The sequence below is a fragment of the Eubalaena glacialis genome, chromosome 5 (assembly GCF_028564815.1).
Source record: "Eubalaena glacialis isolate mEubGla1 chromosome 5, mEubGla1.1.hap2.+ XY, whole genome shotgun sequence".
Classification (NCBI taxonomy): domain Eukaryota; kingdom Metazoa; phylum Chordata; class Mammalia; order Artiodactyla; family Balaenidae; genus Eubalaena; species Eubalaena glacialis.
The window spans coordinates 100,870,639-100,889,622 of record NC_083720.1 but is presented as its reverse complement, the minus strand read 5'-3'; the positions used below and the strand labels follow the sequence as shown (position 1 = coordinate 100,889,622).

The following is an 18,984-nucleotide window of genomic DNA, read 5'->3' as shown; positions in this document are numbered from 1 at the left end:
AATTTTGTCGTTTGCAAAAATATGGATGGACCTAGAGGATATTATGCTCAGTGAAATAAGTCTGACAGAGAAAGACAAATATTGTATGACTTCACTTATATATGGAATCTAAAAAACAAAACAAAAGAATAAACAAAACCAAACGAAAACAGGCTCAGATACAGAGAACAAGCAGGTGGTTATCAGAGCGGAGGGGATATGTGGGGGTGAAATAGGTGAAGGGGACTAAGAGGTACAAACTTCCAGTTATAAAATAAATAACTCATGGGGATGTAATGTACAGCATGGAGACTATAGTCAATAATATTGTAATAACTTTGTATGATAACAGACGGTAGCTAGACTCATAGTGGTGATCATTTCATGATGTATAAAAATATTGAATCACTATGTTGTGCACCTGAAACTAATATTATATTGTAAGTCAACTATACCTCAATTTAAAGAAAAAGAAAAAAAATCCCAATGGAAAAAAATAGCAACAAGCTTATGGAATATTCAACTTTATTAACTGTAAAGAAATATTATTTAAAATAAAATTAGATAATATCTTTAATATCAGATATGGAAAGTGTTTAAAATTCATAGTAGCTATTGTCATTGAAGCTGCAATAGAGTGGAATTCTCCTACACAGAGCCTTCTCTCATGATAGCACCTGGAACAACTCAGCCAGGCAGGGCCTACCCTAGGTAATCAGACCTGAAAAGAAGCTATACTATCCGTGATAGTCCCACTGGGTTTATCATTAGACACAGACAACTTAAAATTGAATTTTAATGACCACAGATGTCACAGCTTCAATACTCAAAATCTTTAGATGCTTTGACCTACTAATTTCACTTTTAAGAAGTTATCTGGAGAAAGTGATCAATGACACACCAAAAAGTTTAAATACAAGGAATTCCACCTCATTGTTCCTCATAGCGAAATTGGAAATATTTTAGTGAATATTGGAAGCTACCCAAATGCCTAATAATAGGAAATCATGTTCTCCAAGAGTATGCTGGGGAACTATTTACAACATAATGTTATATAAAAAAGCAAGATATAAACTGTATACATAGTATAATTACAATTATGTAAAAACATGATTCTCTATCTATCTATCCATCCATCCATATTCACTGCCAGCACCCCCCTCCGCCCCCAACAAAAAAAAACCTGAGGAAGCAATAGTGGTTTTCATAGCTTGGAGATTACTAGTGGATTTTTTTCTGCTTGCATACTTTTCTATTTTCCAAATTTTCACCAATAAACGAATATTCATTTTAGTCATCAGAGAGCAAAGTACTGTTTAAAATATCTAATGAATCATTTACATATCTTAAATAAAGTAAAATTTGAAAGCTGCTTATAAAACAACTTGAAGTGAATGTTTTTATTCTATTAAAAGTTAGGAGATTGCTTCTAAACATCTAGACATTTCATTAAAACAAGAGCTTGTTTTTGTCACTACTGAGAAACACTAACTGTCATTTCTTAAACATTTGCAATCATACCACCTCTCAGACGAGGCCACAAAACTTAATTATAATAACTTGTCAATCACCAAAGTTTTCTCAACCGTAAAATGAAAGGGCTGTATTAACTAATCTCTTCGGTACCTTCAAGCTCTCTAATGATGTGAATCTATTATCTGACTCAAGAGACATAAAATTAAGCAAGGGATTCTCCCTTCACAATAAGCTTGAGAATTATGCGAATAACAAAGAACATTCGTCAGGGAGACTCCACTCTTGATGTCAAAGCCACAGAGGCCCAGACAGTGATCCAAAGTGCACAGAATGATGGAAAGGAAGTATTCTCACCTCTCTCTTTGAGAAAAGTCACATGAGTCCCCTCCATTTTCATCTCCTACTCTTATCCCTAAATCAGTGACACCTCTCTCAGCAGAGGGAGAGCAGAGATCAAGGGGTTTGGTACATGCTGATAGATAGATAGATAGATAGATAGATAGATAGATAGATAGATAGATAGATAGATAGATAGATGACAGGTAGATATTTTTAAATTTCACAGTGTTTTCTATACTCATTTACAAAAGCTGTATTTTTTATGAGCATTGTAACAAGCAAAGAAAGCTCTGTAAAATCAAGAAATAATACATACACAAAACAATGCTCCCACAAGACCTGTGTTGTAGCTGTGCCATCTTAATACCATTAATACCTTTTGAAAACATGTGATTTTGACACTGGCCAAAAGCACATTCTGCAGACAATATCTTATATATATTCTTCTGCATAGCCAAATAACGTCGGCTTGGCTGTTGACATAAGTCCAAAGGAAAGATAAGGTCATAAAGTACTTGCCTGGCTTACTGACAGAACAAAAAAATAATTTTTCTTCCTATAATTTGTTCCTGTTATGATGTTATACATCCAGAATACTAAATACCTGGGGATGTTCCATGCATATTGTAATTACATCCTCTACTTTGAAGAGAACAAGGCTGCAGAACTCAGTATTCATTTCTTGCCTCACACACATAAATTAGTTCTCCTTTCAGCCTCACAGGCAGGCAAAGCAAGCAGACCTCTCCCTCCACACTCCTGTATTCAATCGGATGCGGCCACTAGGGCATTACCACCTACCACTTTCTTTTTCAGTGAATCTCCAAGCACCATATTCTAAGACATGACATTATCTGGTGCTGAGATTAAATTAGTAAAGAGGAAAAGAAAGGGGTTAAAGGTCCTTTTGCCTCCCTTTCACAGGCTAATTTGTGGGGAAAAGAACAGGGAAAACGCATTCCAATACTCTTTAGGAAAACATATTTCAGGCTTGTCTCCCTACTGGTTGGCAAGGTTGGGCTAATTTGAAAGGACAGCTAATTTGAAAGGATAGCTTTGGGAGGTCATGGATGAAATAGTCACCCAAATGCTGGCTGTAATAAGCCCATGCAAAACTTAAATAACCTGGTCAGCCAAAAGGCTCAAGTGTTTTCCTCACTCCAGAGAAGATGTGGGGACTTGTCTTGACTTGCTGGAACGTCAGCTGTACAAGGTGCTGCCCACAATGCCAGCAAAAGAGGTCCCCTCATGAGGCGAGGCTGTTTATTAAAGGTGGCCTCTTCATGCCGCCCTGAGCTCAACCCACCTTTGACTTTCCTTCTCTTCAATTTTATTCTCTGGGGACGGCATCACTTTAACAGACGCCCCTCCCACCACACTTGCTCTATCCTAAAGCCTCTTCTAAATCTCTCTTTTAGGGGAAAGCTTCCACTTCACCATTCCAAAGCTCTTAAAGCGCCAGGCTATTTTATAACTACTGGGAGAGAGTCTCCATAACTCGTCCTACGGGATGCAAGCCAGAGGCTAAAGAGAGAGGATTACCGCTGTTCAGCGGGAGAGGAAGGTGCTCTGGAAACTGCTTCCCAAGCAAGCCAAGGGGGCAAAACAGAAAAGGCTCCAAGATTCAGGAAAAAACCTAGTGATGCAAGTGACAAGGGGAGATTCAGACCCAACCCAGACAAGCATTTAACCCACTCAAGGAAATGAATAATATTAAGAAAAATTTGGCAAGAATCTAAAAAGGTGAAGAAAGAGAGGAAAGAAGAACAGGAAGACAAGAAACATGATCGTTTTCACTTTATTAAGACTAAAATTTGAGGATTTTGTCTCAACTTAAAAAAAGAAAAATCATTCTTCTGTTTCTATTTGAAGAAGTAGACCACTAGAGATTTTTTTCCCTTCAAACTACAATTCCTGAAATTCAGCCTTTTTCTCAGTTACATCAAGTACCAGAAATATAATTATAACACTTTCAGGGGAGTACATTCTGAAAGTTGCATATGGGAAAACAAGGCATGGACATGATCTTACCCAGTTTAGAGCTTCCCATGTACTGTGTCAGAGCCGAAGGGGTGAATTGCAAGGGAGGCAGGGAGAAGAAGGGCTTTCTAAACTCTTCCAGAAAAAGTAGGAGACCAAGCGGATTTGTAATTAACCCATCAGCAGATCTGTGGTCCCTGAACAGCCCCGCCACACAGGTTAGTTGGTCCAAGACCAACATGCCCTTGGGACAAGGACATGGATAAGCTGGAGAAGGGATTTACTCATTGTTTGAGTTCTGATGTTTATTGAGCACCTACTCTGGGAAAAGTTCACCAGGTTAGGTGGGAGGCAAGGAGGCTCACTATGAAGGTAGACAAAATATTGTCAATGTTCTCAGAAATCTTAATTCAAGATAAGAAGATTGCACGTGCGCATGAACATAACACGAGCAAGCAAATGACAAGTGTCATTAGAGTGGCCATGCAAAGAGTCATTGAACTCTGATGTCTCATGTCCCTGGAACCACCTCTTATTTGAGATGTCTGTTGTTCCCCGAGATCCTAGCCTTATTTTGGATCCTAGGGCTCTTTCACTTGAAAGATTCAGCTTGAGGTTTTTGACCTTGAACCGCACACCTGTTCCAACCATTATGAACTGGCGTTAATTCCATCACCAATCTGCCCTTCAGCACTTTACATTTCACAAGGGATCCTCTCGTGTGGCGTGTGAAGTTTCCATCGCCTTACATAATGCAGACTGAATCAAGCAGCACAAGGTGATACATGGTGTGAAGGCACAGATCCTGCTTGGGTATCATTCAGCAATACATTGTGCAGAAGTGAAAGAGTGGCTTCCTCAGGTAATGTGGAGACAGTGGCTTAAGTGAGGTGATCCTGTCCCACGGGGAAAGTGCACTGTACTCACTGAGTTTTAGGTACACACACTGAATAGCAGCCTAGAGTAGGTATATCAAATCCGGCTAACCTATACTCTCTCCTGAATGGGTAGAGACACTAACTTGGGGAAAGTTTTGTATCAGGTGGAAGATGAAGATTAAAGCAAAGAGCCTCTTTCTAACACATTCAACTTCACCTGCTGCCTCGGGGGAGCATGTAGGCATGAGTGGAGATGAATTGTAGCCATCCCATTTTCATACTTTCTACTATAAACCTTGCAATAGTCCTTTTAAATCAGTATTTAATATCTCTAAATTAATCCTACAGGATCTGGAATGAGAAAGTATAATAAAAGAACTTTAGGGTTGATTTCTAGTACTGTGGTTCTAAATGGGGGGAGGTGAGCCTTTTCATTTTGCCCCCTAGGGGAAATGTGGCCATGCCTACAGACATTTCTGGTTGTCAGGAATTCAGAGAATACTAACTGGTGGGTAGAGGCTAGAGATGCTGCTAACCATTCTATAATGCAGAGGATGGTCCCCACGACAAAGCCTAAAGTGTTAATAGTGCTGAAGTTTAGAAACTCCACCCTGAATGAGGAGCAAAAGACCAGGGCTCTAGGCCAGGTTATACCACTTATTGGTAATATATGGGGCAAGTAACTTATAGTCTTTGCAATTCCACTTTTCCATCTTTAACACAGGAGTAATAACATCTGCTCTACTCACCTTCTCAGGATTGTTTATAAAATCAAGTGAAAAAAATGTATGTGGTACACAAAGGCAAGGTGGCCCTTTTATTATTCAGCATTACAACTTCTTCATCATCAACATTCTCAAACTACTCTTTATACAGACATGAATTCAATTGACAAATATTTACGTGGGCCTATGGAATAAATAGGACAATTTTAATCTTATTCAAGAAACCTAAATGCCCACGGAAAGTCAAACAAGCTTGAGGTCCTCCACAGTCCAAACAAAGGGGAAAAAAGTCCTCTCTTGTCAGCACAAATTTAGCACTCAGCTTTACCTTGTCAATGATCTACAGACACTGAATCAACCATGGGTCAGAAAATACTTACCGTGTGAATTTTCTTTTCGTGATGGCAAGATCCAGGAGTCCTCAGCACACACTCAGGGCAGCATTGGTTGGCGGGTATTTGAAGCACTTCCCCCTGAGCATTTAAAAACAGCTCAGTGTAAAATAGCAGCAACGAACAGTCACTTCAGATTCACTAACTCTCATGAGTTTCCATGGGTGACAACAATAAACAGGATAAACAGAATACACTAACAAAAAGGATTCTCTCTGTCAAGATGAGCTTCTCTCAAAGATAAAATGAACCCCCTTGTGAAAGTAATTTCCTTGAAAACTGTCTACATCTTTTCACATGTAATGAAGTGAAGAATTTTATTCACTAGAAATGCCCCATCTGAGCGTCACAGCAGAAAAGCAGTAGGGGTGAGATAAGAGCTCTATTTCCCTAAAACAGAGAAGAGAAGACTTGGGCGGGGGTGGCCACAGAGCTGGCAGGTCTTCTAACATCCTACAGATGCCTGATGGAGCCAGCAGGGGGGGGAGCTAAAGTTCCAATGTTCACTTTTACCTGGGACACAGAGTGGCAAAGCACAAGGGGCAGGTGACTGAAGAACAGAGCTGGGAGAGGAAACAGCATGGCTGTGGAGGTATCACATGTACCGTGGGGAGTTGGATAGAATTCCTGGGCTCCAATAAAGATCTGCATTGTTTATCAGGGTTTCTATAATTGCAATTGTGTTTCCTATCAATACATGACACTATCAAGGGAATGGGCCTCCCCGTGATACCTTAGGATTTACTGGGAAGTTGTCACATGTTAACTAACCATCTATTTGCCACTGTGAAGGATCTGTTTATCCAAGATTATTAAAACTATGGCACATACATGTGTCTTTGGGGCCCAATCCTTCTATTAGACCCTCTGACTCAACCTGCTCTTCCACTTAGCATTTCCTCAAGTCCAGAGATGTGGCAGAACGGGTAATTAGTGATTTTGATCAAAAATGGTAGGAGATCCTGAATTAACCAGGAAATTATGACTTGTCCACAGAATAAAAGTCTACAAAGAATTCAGCTGGTAGATTGAAAAAATTATGTATGTCTTAATGTTTCTTTGTTATTTGGGGCTGTTTCCATGAAAAAGAATTGTACCTACAAGAGAATGTTAATTGTACATAACTACATCCTCAAGAGTGGGTGGGAAATGGGACTACTATTTCACAACTGTTAATCCACTAAACAGATAAATACATCAGTAACAGTGATCACCAAATTCTTATTTGCTTAATAAAGGATAAAACTTATATGATATGGGATTTTATAAAATTGTACATATGGCACAACATTAATGACTATTCACAAAAGTGCCCTCTGAAGCCCAAGTAGAACCTACACTTGTCTAACTTCCACTAAGATAGTAAATATAGAAAATACATTAACCTAATTTCCACTAAGCATCCAGATAGAAAATGAGATAATCCAAGTGCTGTTTGTATTCTAATATGGAAGCAGGGAGCGAGGGAGAAAGGCAGGCAAAATTGAGGACTTCAAGAGATATTTTGTGCCCCCAAATTAGTTGTCTTTGATTTATATAAAAGCTGGTCTTCAGATTTGGCTCTCAAAACTCATTTTATAGATATGATATTCTTTACTTGTGAGTGGATGTTCCCTATCTTGCATCTACCTATTGTACTTCTGTTGGAACACGAAAGAGGTGATTTGGGCCTAAAGGAGGAGCAAAGAATTCTGCATGTGGCACTTGGAGAAAGAAAGACAGGGAGTTCTTGCTACCTAACCATGTAACCTTGCATAGCCTTGTGAGCTGTGGGCTGCAGGGAACACATAAGCCTATTGCCCTGTAGGCTTTGCACTGGGAGTGTTAGGAAGTGGCCACTTGGGCAAGAGACATCAATGAAGATTGCTTGCCTAGGATCTAGAGGAACCAACTAACAATAACGATGATGATCATGTGATAATTACAGCTAAAACTGAGTACTTAGAATAGCCACGTACTCTTCTAAGCATATGTGTGTGTGTGTGTGTATACATATACATAGATGTATGTTGTGTATATATATATAATTTCTCACTACAGCTTGATTAAGGAAACACTATTCCTATCTGCATTGAAGTTTGCAGCCAAAACCCCACAATGTAATACAGTGCCCCTTTACATGGCATTGTCCTCTTTGTATATATGTTATTCAGAGATCCTGAAGATTGGTTCTGACAGGACCGGGTTAGATAGTCAATGTTCTAAATAACTCTGGTTCTCTTTCTCTCAATCTTTCTCTGTCTCTGTCTCTGTCTCTGACCTTATTTATCTAACTCTATAGCTAGTTATTCTATATGGATATAGGATATGAATACAGAATCTATTATATATGGTTAATAGGATGAATAGATAGATGATAGATAGATACAAATATCTAGCAGAACTACCATTGACACTTGGTTATTTCCAGTCAATCCATGAGCAAAACATACATTGTAAAAGGGCTTTTTAAAATTTTTTTTAAATGATAGGAACCCAAGTTACTATTAATAACAGTAATAATTTAGTTTAGGGTACAATGGTGATTCATTAACTTATGCCATGAGCTAATGTAAGTGTACCCAGCAGATGCGAATAACAACACATGTTCCTGAGATACACAAGGAAAGACGTGGTGGAGTAGAAATTACACTGGCTCATGAGCCAGAGACTAAGATTCTTGTTACGGTTGTGCCACTGTCTAGCTCTGTATCTTTGAGCAAGTGACTAAACAACTAAAAGCCTGTTTCTTTGTCTATAAAATGAGAAAGCCTGACTAAATCCATTTTAAAGGCCTCTTCCAGTTCTATCGTTCTGTCGCTCTGTCTCCCCCATCCCCCATATCTTCAACTTCTCTCCCTCTTCTAGGTCAGCCCCCTTTCCCTCTCAAGGTGATCATGTCTCTTTCATAGTAATATCAAAAGCCAAAACAAAACCTTCTTCCTTCCCTTGTTTGGTCATTCTACAAATATTGACTAAGCATCTTCAGCAGACAAATAAACAAGCATTTGCAGTCTGGTCAAGGGCTGTAAAAAGGGCAAGCACAAAGCACACAACAAGACCCAAGAGGCTCGATGGTTGGGGATGGGAGGTTCAAAGAAACTTCACAGATGTGGTGGTGTCTGCCTAACATCCCATTTCTTTCTTCCATTCTCAGTGAAGCTCCCTGAAGGAGTAGCCTATACTTGGCCTTCCTTTGCCCACTTCCCATTCACTCCTCGAGCCTCTGCATACACTCCCGCCACCTCACTGACACCAACTTCAGTGTGGCCACCAGTGGCCTACATGTTGCCAAATTCAATGGATCATATTAAATTCTTCTCCCACTTACTTCCTTACCGGGGATCAACACTGTTCATACAATCTCCTTCTGGAAACTCCCTCCTCTCCTGGCTACCACAACACTTCTCTCTTCTCTGATCATTTCTTACGCCTTATCTCTCTGACCGTGTCTTCTTAATCTTCCTAAGCTCCCTTTTTTTATGTTCACCTCCCCTTAAATGACGGTGCTCCCCAAATTCCACCCTTGGTCTTATGTTCTTTTTTCACACAATCTCTTTGGATGAGCTCATTAATTCAAAAGGTTTACACTACTGTCTCCCTGCTAATGATACCCACGTTATATCTCCAACTCTGTCTTCTCCTCTGAGCTTTAGACTCAGACATCCAGCTGCCTTTTGGACATATCCACCTGGCTCTTCCACGAACACTTCAAACTCAATGTGCCCCAAACTGAAACCATTGTTCTCCTCCCAGATAAGATGCTTTTCCTCATTCTCCTATATTCTCAATATCAGTTCGTGGCTCAGCTAGCCAATTAGTCATCAAGCCATAAATATGTGAGTCATCTTTCCTTTTCCTTTCTCTCACCCTCCTACCTTCATTCAGTTCTGCTGATTTATCCCCTAAATACTTATTGAGGCTGCCCTTTCCTCTTGACCCCTACATGACCAGTGCTCTGATTCAGGTACTCATCCTCTCATCTGGACTATTCTCACAGCCCCTGAACTGATCTCCTCATCTCCAATATTACACATTATCTTTGAAAAACCAGAAAGATCTTTCAAAAAGAAAAGCTGGCCATTCTACCCACATGCTTTAATTAGTATTCTATCACCTTAAAAATGAAATTCCAAGCTCCACAGTACCGCATACAAGGCTCTCCATAACCTTGAACTTACCAATTCTCTAGCTTCGTCTCTCATATATTCACTCAGTCAGTCAAAAGATACTTATTGAGTGCCTACCATGTATCAGGTGCAATTGTAGGTGCTGAGGATACACGATAAATAAAAGAGATAGTAAACAAGAACTATCAGTAAAACATAGAGTATGTCAGACAGTAGTTAGTGCCAAGAAGAAAAATAAAGCATGGAAAATGAATAGGAAATGTGTGGTAAGGGGTGGAGAATTGCAATTTCAAAAGAATGGCATTTGAGAAAGACTTAAAGGAAGTAAAGGGTCAAAATAGATAGATTAGATAGATAGATAGATAGATAGATAATTTCAATGGGAACAGCAGGGTGCAAAGGCCCTAATGGCAGAGGCATGCCTGGCACAAATCGAGGGAATAGCAAGCAGGCTTGGTGTCTGAAGCAGAGGGAGCAGGGAGAGTAGTCAGTTAGTCAGAGGGTACAGCAGTACTTTATAGGACATTGCGAGGAGTTACTCAAAGTGAGAAGAGAAGCCATCAAAAGCTATTGGAGGGGTTTAAGGAGAGAAGCAGCATGATGACTTAATTTTTAATAGGATCATCCTGGCTGCTATATCAAGATTACAGTGAAAAAGGCAAGGACAGAAACAGTGAAACAAGTTAAGAGGCTACAGGGAGAATGCAGGCAAAAAAAAAAAAAAAAAAAAAGATAATAGGCTGAACCAGAGTAAAAGCAGAGAAGTTGCATCTGCAGTGTATTGTTTCATGAAGGAAAAGCTGGGGGATTTGCTAATGTACTGGATGTGGGATGTGGGAGAAAGTGGGGAGGATGATACTAAGTTTTCTGGCCTGAGCGACTGGGAGAAGGGAGTTTTCATTTACTGAGAAAAATCAGGAGAAGAACAAATTAGGAAGGGACAAAATCACACTTGGTATAGAACAAGGGTCAGAAACTTTTTCTATAAAGGGCCAGATGGTAAATATTTTAGCCTTTGGGGGCCACATATGGTCTACATCACAACTACACAACTCTGTCATTGTAGCACAAAAGTAGCTGTAGACAATACTTAAATAAATGAGTGTGCCTGTGTTTCAATAAAACTTTATTTATGGATACTGAAACTTGATTTCATACAATTTTCACATCACGAAATACTGTTCTCTGTTGGTTTTTTCCAACTACTGAAAAATGTAAAAAACATTCTTTGTTCACAAGTCATGCAAAAACAGGTAGAGGCCAGATTTAGTCTGCTGACCCCTGGTTTAGAACACATTTAGTTTTCAGCAATACCGCCTATGTCTTCTAACATTTAATTCAGTGCTTCTTCCATGATACCATAATTATTCACATGGAGTGGAGGAGGGCATGTCTTCATGGTCCTTACAAAACCAGCTCAGATTTACTCAGCAAGCAAAACAGAGATCTTTTAGGAGTGGTTACTCCAGAAAATAGCCTCACAACATACAGCGAAATATTATCAAATTTACCAACATTTGACGTACACGCAGCTTCTCAGAAATATAACCATGCAGAAATTGAGAAATACCCTTAACGGTATACAGAACCTTCACTCCAGTGTTAGAAACAAACAGAAACTTCTTAGCATTAGATGGCATAAAGACTCAAGATTAATTATCATGGGGTGGGGAGAGATAAAACTAGAAAAATAAACTGTGCTTGTGAAATTGACAGAAAGCTTTTTAAAGAAAATAATTGGTCTTCTCCAGGTAGTTTCAAATGTTCAAATTTGAAGCTTAAGCTTTTTTTTGTAAGTAGATTCACTTTAAAAAGAAAAGAGTTGGCACTTGGAAAAAAAAATTCTAACAGAATAGATGTGTAGTCAAAAAAATGAAAAAGTTTAACAAAGGAAAAGGAGGAACTATCCCTCACACGTTTGGTTAAATACCAGGAGATTTCTTGAGTCAAAGCCTATCCTATGATCCTAGGTAGCCCAACGGCAGCATGATGATACAATCAGTTGCACAACAAATAACGTCTTTAGAAAATCATCTTTGAGAAGTCAATTCTGACTTTCAGTGCGTTCAATGGCTTGTAAAATGTTGTGGTTACTATCAGTAGCTGTGGCATCTGTCAGACCCAGGGAAGATCTCTGGGCAACAGTTTATTAACTGCATAACCCTATTAAGTTGCCTAAAATCTCCAGGCTTCACTTTCCTCATCTGTAAAGTGGGGATAAAGATACCTACCCCACATAATATTAAATGGGATAACACTATAAAACCTTTAAGTTTTAACCTTGAATGCCTGGTCCAGAGTAAATACCCAATAAACAGGAATTAAGATATTCTTAGATACAATATGTTAAAATTCTCTCCTATATTTCCTAAACCTTGCAATTAGAGATTGGGATAAATGTCAAAACCAGATGACTGAAAAAAATGCAAACACCCTACCATTCCCTGACTTTACATTTAGAAAACAGTTAGGATACCATACCTTCTCAAAGGCACACTGAGGGTTTCTGCAAACAGCAGGTTTGCAGATAATGATATCACCATGGCAACGGCAGTTCTGGCATGAATCAGGCTTCCAAACGGTGGCATCCTGCAAAGAAGCATAAGCTCTGAGTTAAAAACTGATCAGTCAAGGTATGAGCACAAAAACGTGGTACCATCAACAGCCCCACAGCCTAAACAATTAAAAGGCAAAGGAAAGTCACAGACACACACGGTGCTTGCTGGGCACTGATTAAACCCGGAGAGGCAATAAAAGCAGTCTAATCCATTTCACCACAGTCAACCCACGTAGCCAAAGACAAGGGCATGCAGCAGGGAGCTGTCGATACCCAGAGTAAAAACAATCGATTGGACTGAAACCTCAGGAGGACAAGCTGCTCTCAGACTTGAGGTTTCTCTTTGCTGTTAACTAGCAGACACCATCGGAGCATGTTCAAAGGAAAATGACACTTAGACTAGCACTAACCAGCATCCTAAGAGCAGCTTGTGCCACTAGATACTATCAGCACCTCACACTTCACTTCCCAGTTCTTTGCTACTACATCCACCAATGCTCATCTATTCCATGGCTCACCTTTACCTCTGATGGGATAAGGTACAGACCCCATCACCTGGCACTCGCCTCTCTCCCTGGCCTCGGCAAATCTGACAGTTCTGAGACTTTCATCCACTCTAGTTGGTCAAGCCATTGGACAGCCCCAGCCTCCCTTATCTGGCCTCACAGCTTACCCTCTACCTGGATCCCCGCTTCTCCCTGACTCCTCCAAAGAGAGCTTGCAAAGCAATACACTTCTTTCAAGCCTCAACCTCAAGAACAAATCATTTCCTAACCCTTAATCCTGCACACTGCACCCTCCGCTCGGGTGCGGCTCCTCATGGCTTCTCTGCGACCCCGCTGTGTGCTGCATACGCTGCCACGCTTCACTGCACTCATCTGCATTCCTGTTATCCTGGCTGGACCAGACTGTGAGCACCCAAAGCAGGCACCGTCCTAGGCCCAGCGCACTGCAGGTCCTCTAGACCAAGAGCTCACAGTGCACAAGTCGCTTAGTGAAGGCTTTGTCCTCCTTTCTATACTTCTTCATCCTTTGATCCTCAAACAATTGAAGTGCTACTCGAATACTTTGGGGAGGAGTAAGGGAAGTTTCTAAACTCTTGATAGAGTCATCAGAATATTAGCACTCGACCTGAACTGGGATGAGCTGGGAAAATGATGGATGCTAGCGAAGGATGCTTTCACACAAAGGCAGACAACAAATGTGACGGTTAATTTCTGTGTCAACTTGGCTAGGCTATGGTACCCAGCTGTTTGGTTCAGATTTACATGGATTGTGTACAACATTCTCAAGGAAAAATGAAGTCATCATTTTGTGTTGAGAAATGTTAAATGTATAAGCTTTTAGAGAATGTGCTTCAAACCCAAAGTCATTTAAGAAATATAAAACATATCTGAGGTAGACTACATTCCCAGTGGCTAATTCATAAAAAATTTGAGTCAAAAACGTAAAATAGATAGCTAGTGGGAAGCAACCGCATAGCACAGGGAGATCAGCTCGGTGCTTTGTGACCACCTAGAGGGGTGGGATAGGGAGGGTGGGAGGGAGGGAGACGCAAGAGGGAAGAGATATGGGAACATATGTATATGTATAACTGATTCACTTTGTTATAAAGCAGAAACTAACACACCATTGTATAGCAATTATACTCCAATAAAGATGTTTTTATAAAAAATAAAAAAAAATAAAACCTGACTTGGAATACCTCTGAATTTCTTTCTCTTTATTGTTACAGCACATTCTTCTGAAATTGGCAATAGTGTGCCAACTACAGTCTACTCTTAACCCAAAAAGCAATGACAAATAGGGGAGGGAAAAAAAAAATTTCAATCTCAAGCACGATGTAATAATGTTCCCTGCTGATTTAAGAAAATGATATCAGCTTCAGGATACAGATTAAATGAAAATGACAACTTCACAAAGTCGGCGACTACTGTTTATTGATCACTTACGCTGACAGGAAGTGCTGGTAGGAGAAGACACTTGTGGTGCTGGAGGAGGGTGGCCTCGTTTGCTTTCCTGACCTCTGCCATCACCCTAGAGAGTGGGCCCAGCAGAGAGGTAGGCAACTGCGCATCAACGCTATGCAAATCTCTTACAGGAACGGCAACGCTATGAAGCTGGCACTGTTATTATCATGACTATTCCCACTGAACACATGAGGAAACAAGACGTGAGAGACAGCAATTTGCTCGAGTTCACGAAGCTGTAGGAGACCTAAGAACTCAGGCTCTGGAGCCAGGCTGCTGGACTTGACTCCTGGTGTCACCATTCATTAATGGTGACACCAGTGAGTCCATTATCAAGGTGTCTGTGTCCCAGGTTCCTCACCTGTAAAGTAGGGATGATAAAGTACTAAACTCAGAGGGTTATTGAAAGGATCAAATGAGATGATTTGCTTAAAGAGATCTGAACAGTGCTTGGAACTTACTAAAGGCCCATTAATTTATTTTTAATGTTATTTATTTTTAATCCAAATGCTTCCTACGGTGGGTGTCACAGGCATTTAGAAAATATCTTCTAAACACGTCCTTTTCTCAGAGTGAAAACATTCCCCTAAGTACCTTGACTTTCCCATCTTCCCACTCCAGCCTACACAGGCACAATGGAGTGAAATTATTGCTTAATTAGGACCCCTAGCACTGAAAAGACCCAGGATGTTGCATTAGAAGAAAGGAATGAATCCACAGGTTGCATTTTCAAGACTACTTAGGTAATTGGAAAAACCTCTGTAACCATGAACCCATCTTCCTTTTCACTCAGACCTCAGATGACCATGCGAGTTCCATGAACTCGCTTCAGCTCAATGTGGCTCTAAGATGCCTGTCATCGCTACTCTCTCCAGATGTGGCATTCTTCCGCCAGGCATCAAGTTCTTCCCTATACCTCAACTATTTCCTCAGTGACTCTAGCCTCCAGAATAGTCCATTATACCTTTTAGCAGCTCTCAATCACTGAACTCAGCTTACTGAACTCTAAACAGGATGTTCTAAAAACATGAAATAATTTTTCACTTTCATTCATAACATTCATTATGTTAATTCAAAGTTAAATTTATCTGGGCCCAGGAAGCATTTAATTTGTTCACATATCTGTCTTCCCACTAGTCTATGACTCTCCAAGGAAGGAGAGCTCGCTTTATTCCTTTTTGTACCGCCCCTTCACCTAGCACGATTCTTGAGTGTTGGCTGAATTCATTAGTGAATAACCCTGAGTACTTGCTTATCCTCAAGAAAATATCTATCCCCATGACTTGAGATACCCCAGTTAGGACAAGAGGTCTTGAGAAAACAATGTTTAAGTGACATCACTACAAAATCCCCATAATGTGGAAGGTTATTAGGTCACTGGAATCAAACTACAAAGAAAAATTTTCTTCATCTAGGCATTGTCAAAAAACTTCCTTATATTAATGTCCTCATAGAGTCAATAATTTATGGTTAATTTTAAATAAAATGAGCCCTTTACCAAGGCCTAGATAGATGGCCATATATTTAACGAATCAATTTCTATGGTACCATAAAATTGTTTCATGAAGGTAGGGATGCTAGAGTGCCTCAATCGCTAAAACTCTGGATAAAGCCATAAAGACCAAAGAAATAACACTGTGAAGTAAATTTTACAGATTTTCCATGTCACCATTGCAATTCTGTCACTTTATAATCCTCTCTTCCAATCTAACACACTCTGCAAAAGAGAGTCTTATAATAGTTTTTCACTAGAATATAGATTAAAGGATTAAATTATGACAAACCTAAAAAGCAATCTAAACGGCTTTTAATATTTTTAATAATAAGTGAATAAAGTGTTCTTGTAGATAGTATAGTGCCTTCATCCCTAAATACCTTACAGTAATAGCAAGGTGCTTCATAAAAAACAACAAAAACTATTTCACTTGGTTAAATATTTATTAAACATTTGTTTAATGCTAAAAATAAACAGTGAATATATCCCTCATGAGTATTCAAATTTCTGGGGGTATATTATTTATGGTATTCTACAATAGCAGTATATCAACTATCGACATAAATTTTCTTTCACCTGAATGTTATAATAACCCTATTTTAAGTGTTGATTAATTCATCTCATTTTAAATCCCCTTAGCTTCTTAGGCCAAAAATGAGAAAGGAGGAATAAAGCAACCCCAAAGTTGTGTTTTTAAATTACAAAATAGTATATAATGCCTTTTTATAATTAAAATATATTTTTGTGCATGGAAACAAAGTATGGAATAATACAAACCAGTAAGCCAAGGGTGGTCATTCCTGGGTGAGGATTCTTGATTTTTTTGTTTTTTCCTTTTTCCTTATCCATATTTTCTATTTTTTCAATGACAGAATATGTAACTTATGTGATCTTGTAAAGTTACTTTCAAAATATAAGACAGAAAAACCAAAAATGTGGTGCCCTTTTTCCTGTCAACCATAGGTACATAGCATCTGGGCTTTGGAGTTGAACTGGCATGGGGGGAGGGGAGTTAAATAAAACCACCCACCAAATACCTAACAGTGAGCCATTCAGCTAAACTTCCTGAGTTATCCCCAAACCTTCTTGCAGTCAGTAAGATTTTAAAAAATTAACTGTGTTCTCTACTTGTCCTTCAAAGCAATGAAAGGACCACAATACTCCACTGGGGCTTGTGTCTTCATTTCTGGAGGTTCATTTTCCTGACAAGTCTGGTTTTCAGGAAAGATAATCCATATAAAAGGGTTCTTTGACCCAGCTCCAGCTTGGACACAGAAATAATGGTTCTTGTTTGTCAAGGAACCATAAAGGAATGAATCAATAACTTTCATAAGGTTATTTCAGAGTTCAATTCTTTCCCCAAGTGCCCTTCCTCAGACAGCTTAGATAAACAATACCTTTTTCATTTGGTCTCATTTTAAAGTTCATGTGAAGCTCCTCATCCAGCCCCAAATAAAAAGGAGCAGAGGACACACTGTTAAGAAAAGATGAGTCCTTGTATTTACATCAAATTCTCCCCTTTCAGGAGGAACTAATACAAGCCAATGCCAAATAAAAGAGAAAATGGTGATCCACTTCCTGTTTGAGACCTATTTCAAAGGCTTGCTCCATACAATACCCCCTTATGGAGTTTGTTTTGCACACCAAGGCCCTAAGTAGTTTCGCATTTTGGCCTCCTGGAGTGATTAGCTTGTACCTGATCTCCTCCTGCTGTGGTCTTAAAATGATAAACCTGAAGGCATCAGCCATAAGAAGATAACTTAGATACAGAAGCAACAGCATGAATCACAGATGAAAAGATAGCTGCTATACATAACTGAAAATGTCTTTGTTCAGTTGGCTGACAAGAGACCCTGAACAGCATGGCAAGTTAACATCATGTTCTTGTACATGTCTTCTTATAGTAGTGCACTAACATAGGTGGAGGCAGGGCAAGGAAAGGAAAGGGAACAAGCTACCGCCAAGGGCCAATACTTCTCCAGATCTGCCACACATTCAGTGTCTCACGGCCCCTCCCAGCATCCTGCGGACAAGGCATCACTACCCTATCTTATCAATGAGGGAATAGGGTGCGAAAAGGCTGAGTGAATTGTCCAGAGCACATCCAGTAACGGGTGGATCTGGGATTCAAACCCATCCTTTTTCTTCTTTGCTACACTGTTATCATATAGCATCAGTAAGAATGAATGCTTTAGTGTATACATGTCAATCCCAATCTCCCAATTCATCACACCACCACCACCCCCTGCCACTTTCCCCCCTTGGTGTCCATATGTTTGTTCTCTACACACTAATATGTATAAAATGGATAACTAATAAGAACCTGCTGTATAAAAAAATTAATTAAATTAAATTTAAAAAAGAATGAATGCTTTATTATATATATGTGCCTTATTTTATATATGTAGTGTGTGTGTATGTGTGTGTGTATAGATAGATAGATAGATAGATAGACAGACAGATAGATACTGTAGAGCAGTCTTACCATTTCAAGTCACTCTTACTTCCACTTTCTCACTTTAATAGGCCGACGAGGTGAGGCACCCTAGGGCAGTGATGCTAAATTTACAGAGGAAAGGACTGTGAGGTTAAGTGACTTACCTGCCTAACAGGCTCCCCAAGCCTCCAACAGCACACTCCCACCCCTCTTAATCTAACTTCCACACATCCTCCAAGTCTCAGTTGAAATATCACTTCCTCGGGGAGGCCTTCTCTGCCTCCGTGACTAAGTCAATATTTCCCTGCTCATGTTCCCAAAGCTCCCCCTACTTCCAAAAAGCCAGTCTATTCCTCCAAGTTCTATTTGGCACAGAAAAGACAAAGGAGAAAGAGAGCACCTTCTGGGTTCCAGATACTTTGGCACATTCACATCTTTCATATTTCTTCCTAAAATATTTTGAGATACATATTATCATATCCCCATTTTACAGACAAGGAAACCAAGGTTCTGACAGGTTAGGTGATATTCCCAAAGCTTGTAAGTGATTGTACCTATATTTGAACCGATGGCCATTTGATTTTGAAACTTACGTTTTTCCCACCACACCCACCTCTGTACCCACAGCATTGGCCTATGGACACAAA

The 18,984-nt window shown here is 39.7% G+C and overlaps 1 protein-coding gene across 3 annotated transcripts in view; it reads right to left on the bottom strand.

Moving 5' to 3' along the window:
• FRAS1 (Fraser extracellular matrix complex subunit 1) overlaps positions 1-18,984 on the bottom strand; it is a 463,649-nt gene that overhangs the window by 278,002 nt on the left and 166,663 nt on the right. For all 3 annotated transcript variants that reach the window (XM_061192401.1, XM_061192399.1, XM_061192400.1), the window contains exons 3-4: positions 12,360-12,467; positions 5,758-5,850 (exon numbers count right to left, since the gene is read on the bottom strand). In XM_061192401.1, the coding sequence (XP_061048384.1) occupies positions 5,758-5,850; positions 12,360-12,467 (201 nt within the window). The remainder of the gene's footprint in view (positions 1-5,757; positions 5,851-12,359; positions 12,468-18,984) is intronic.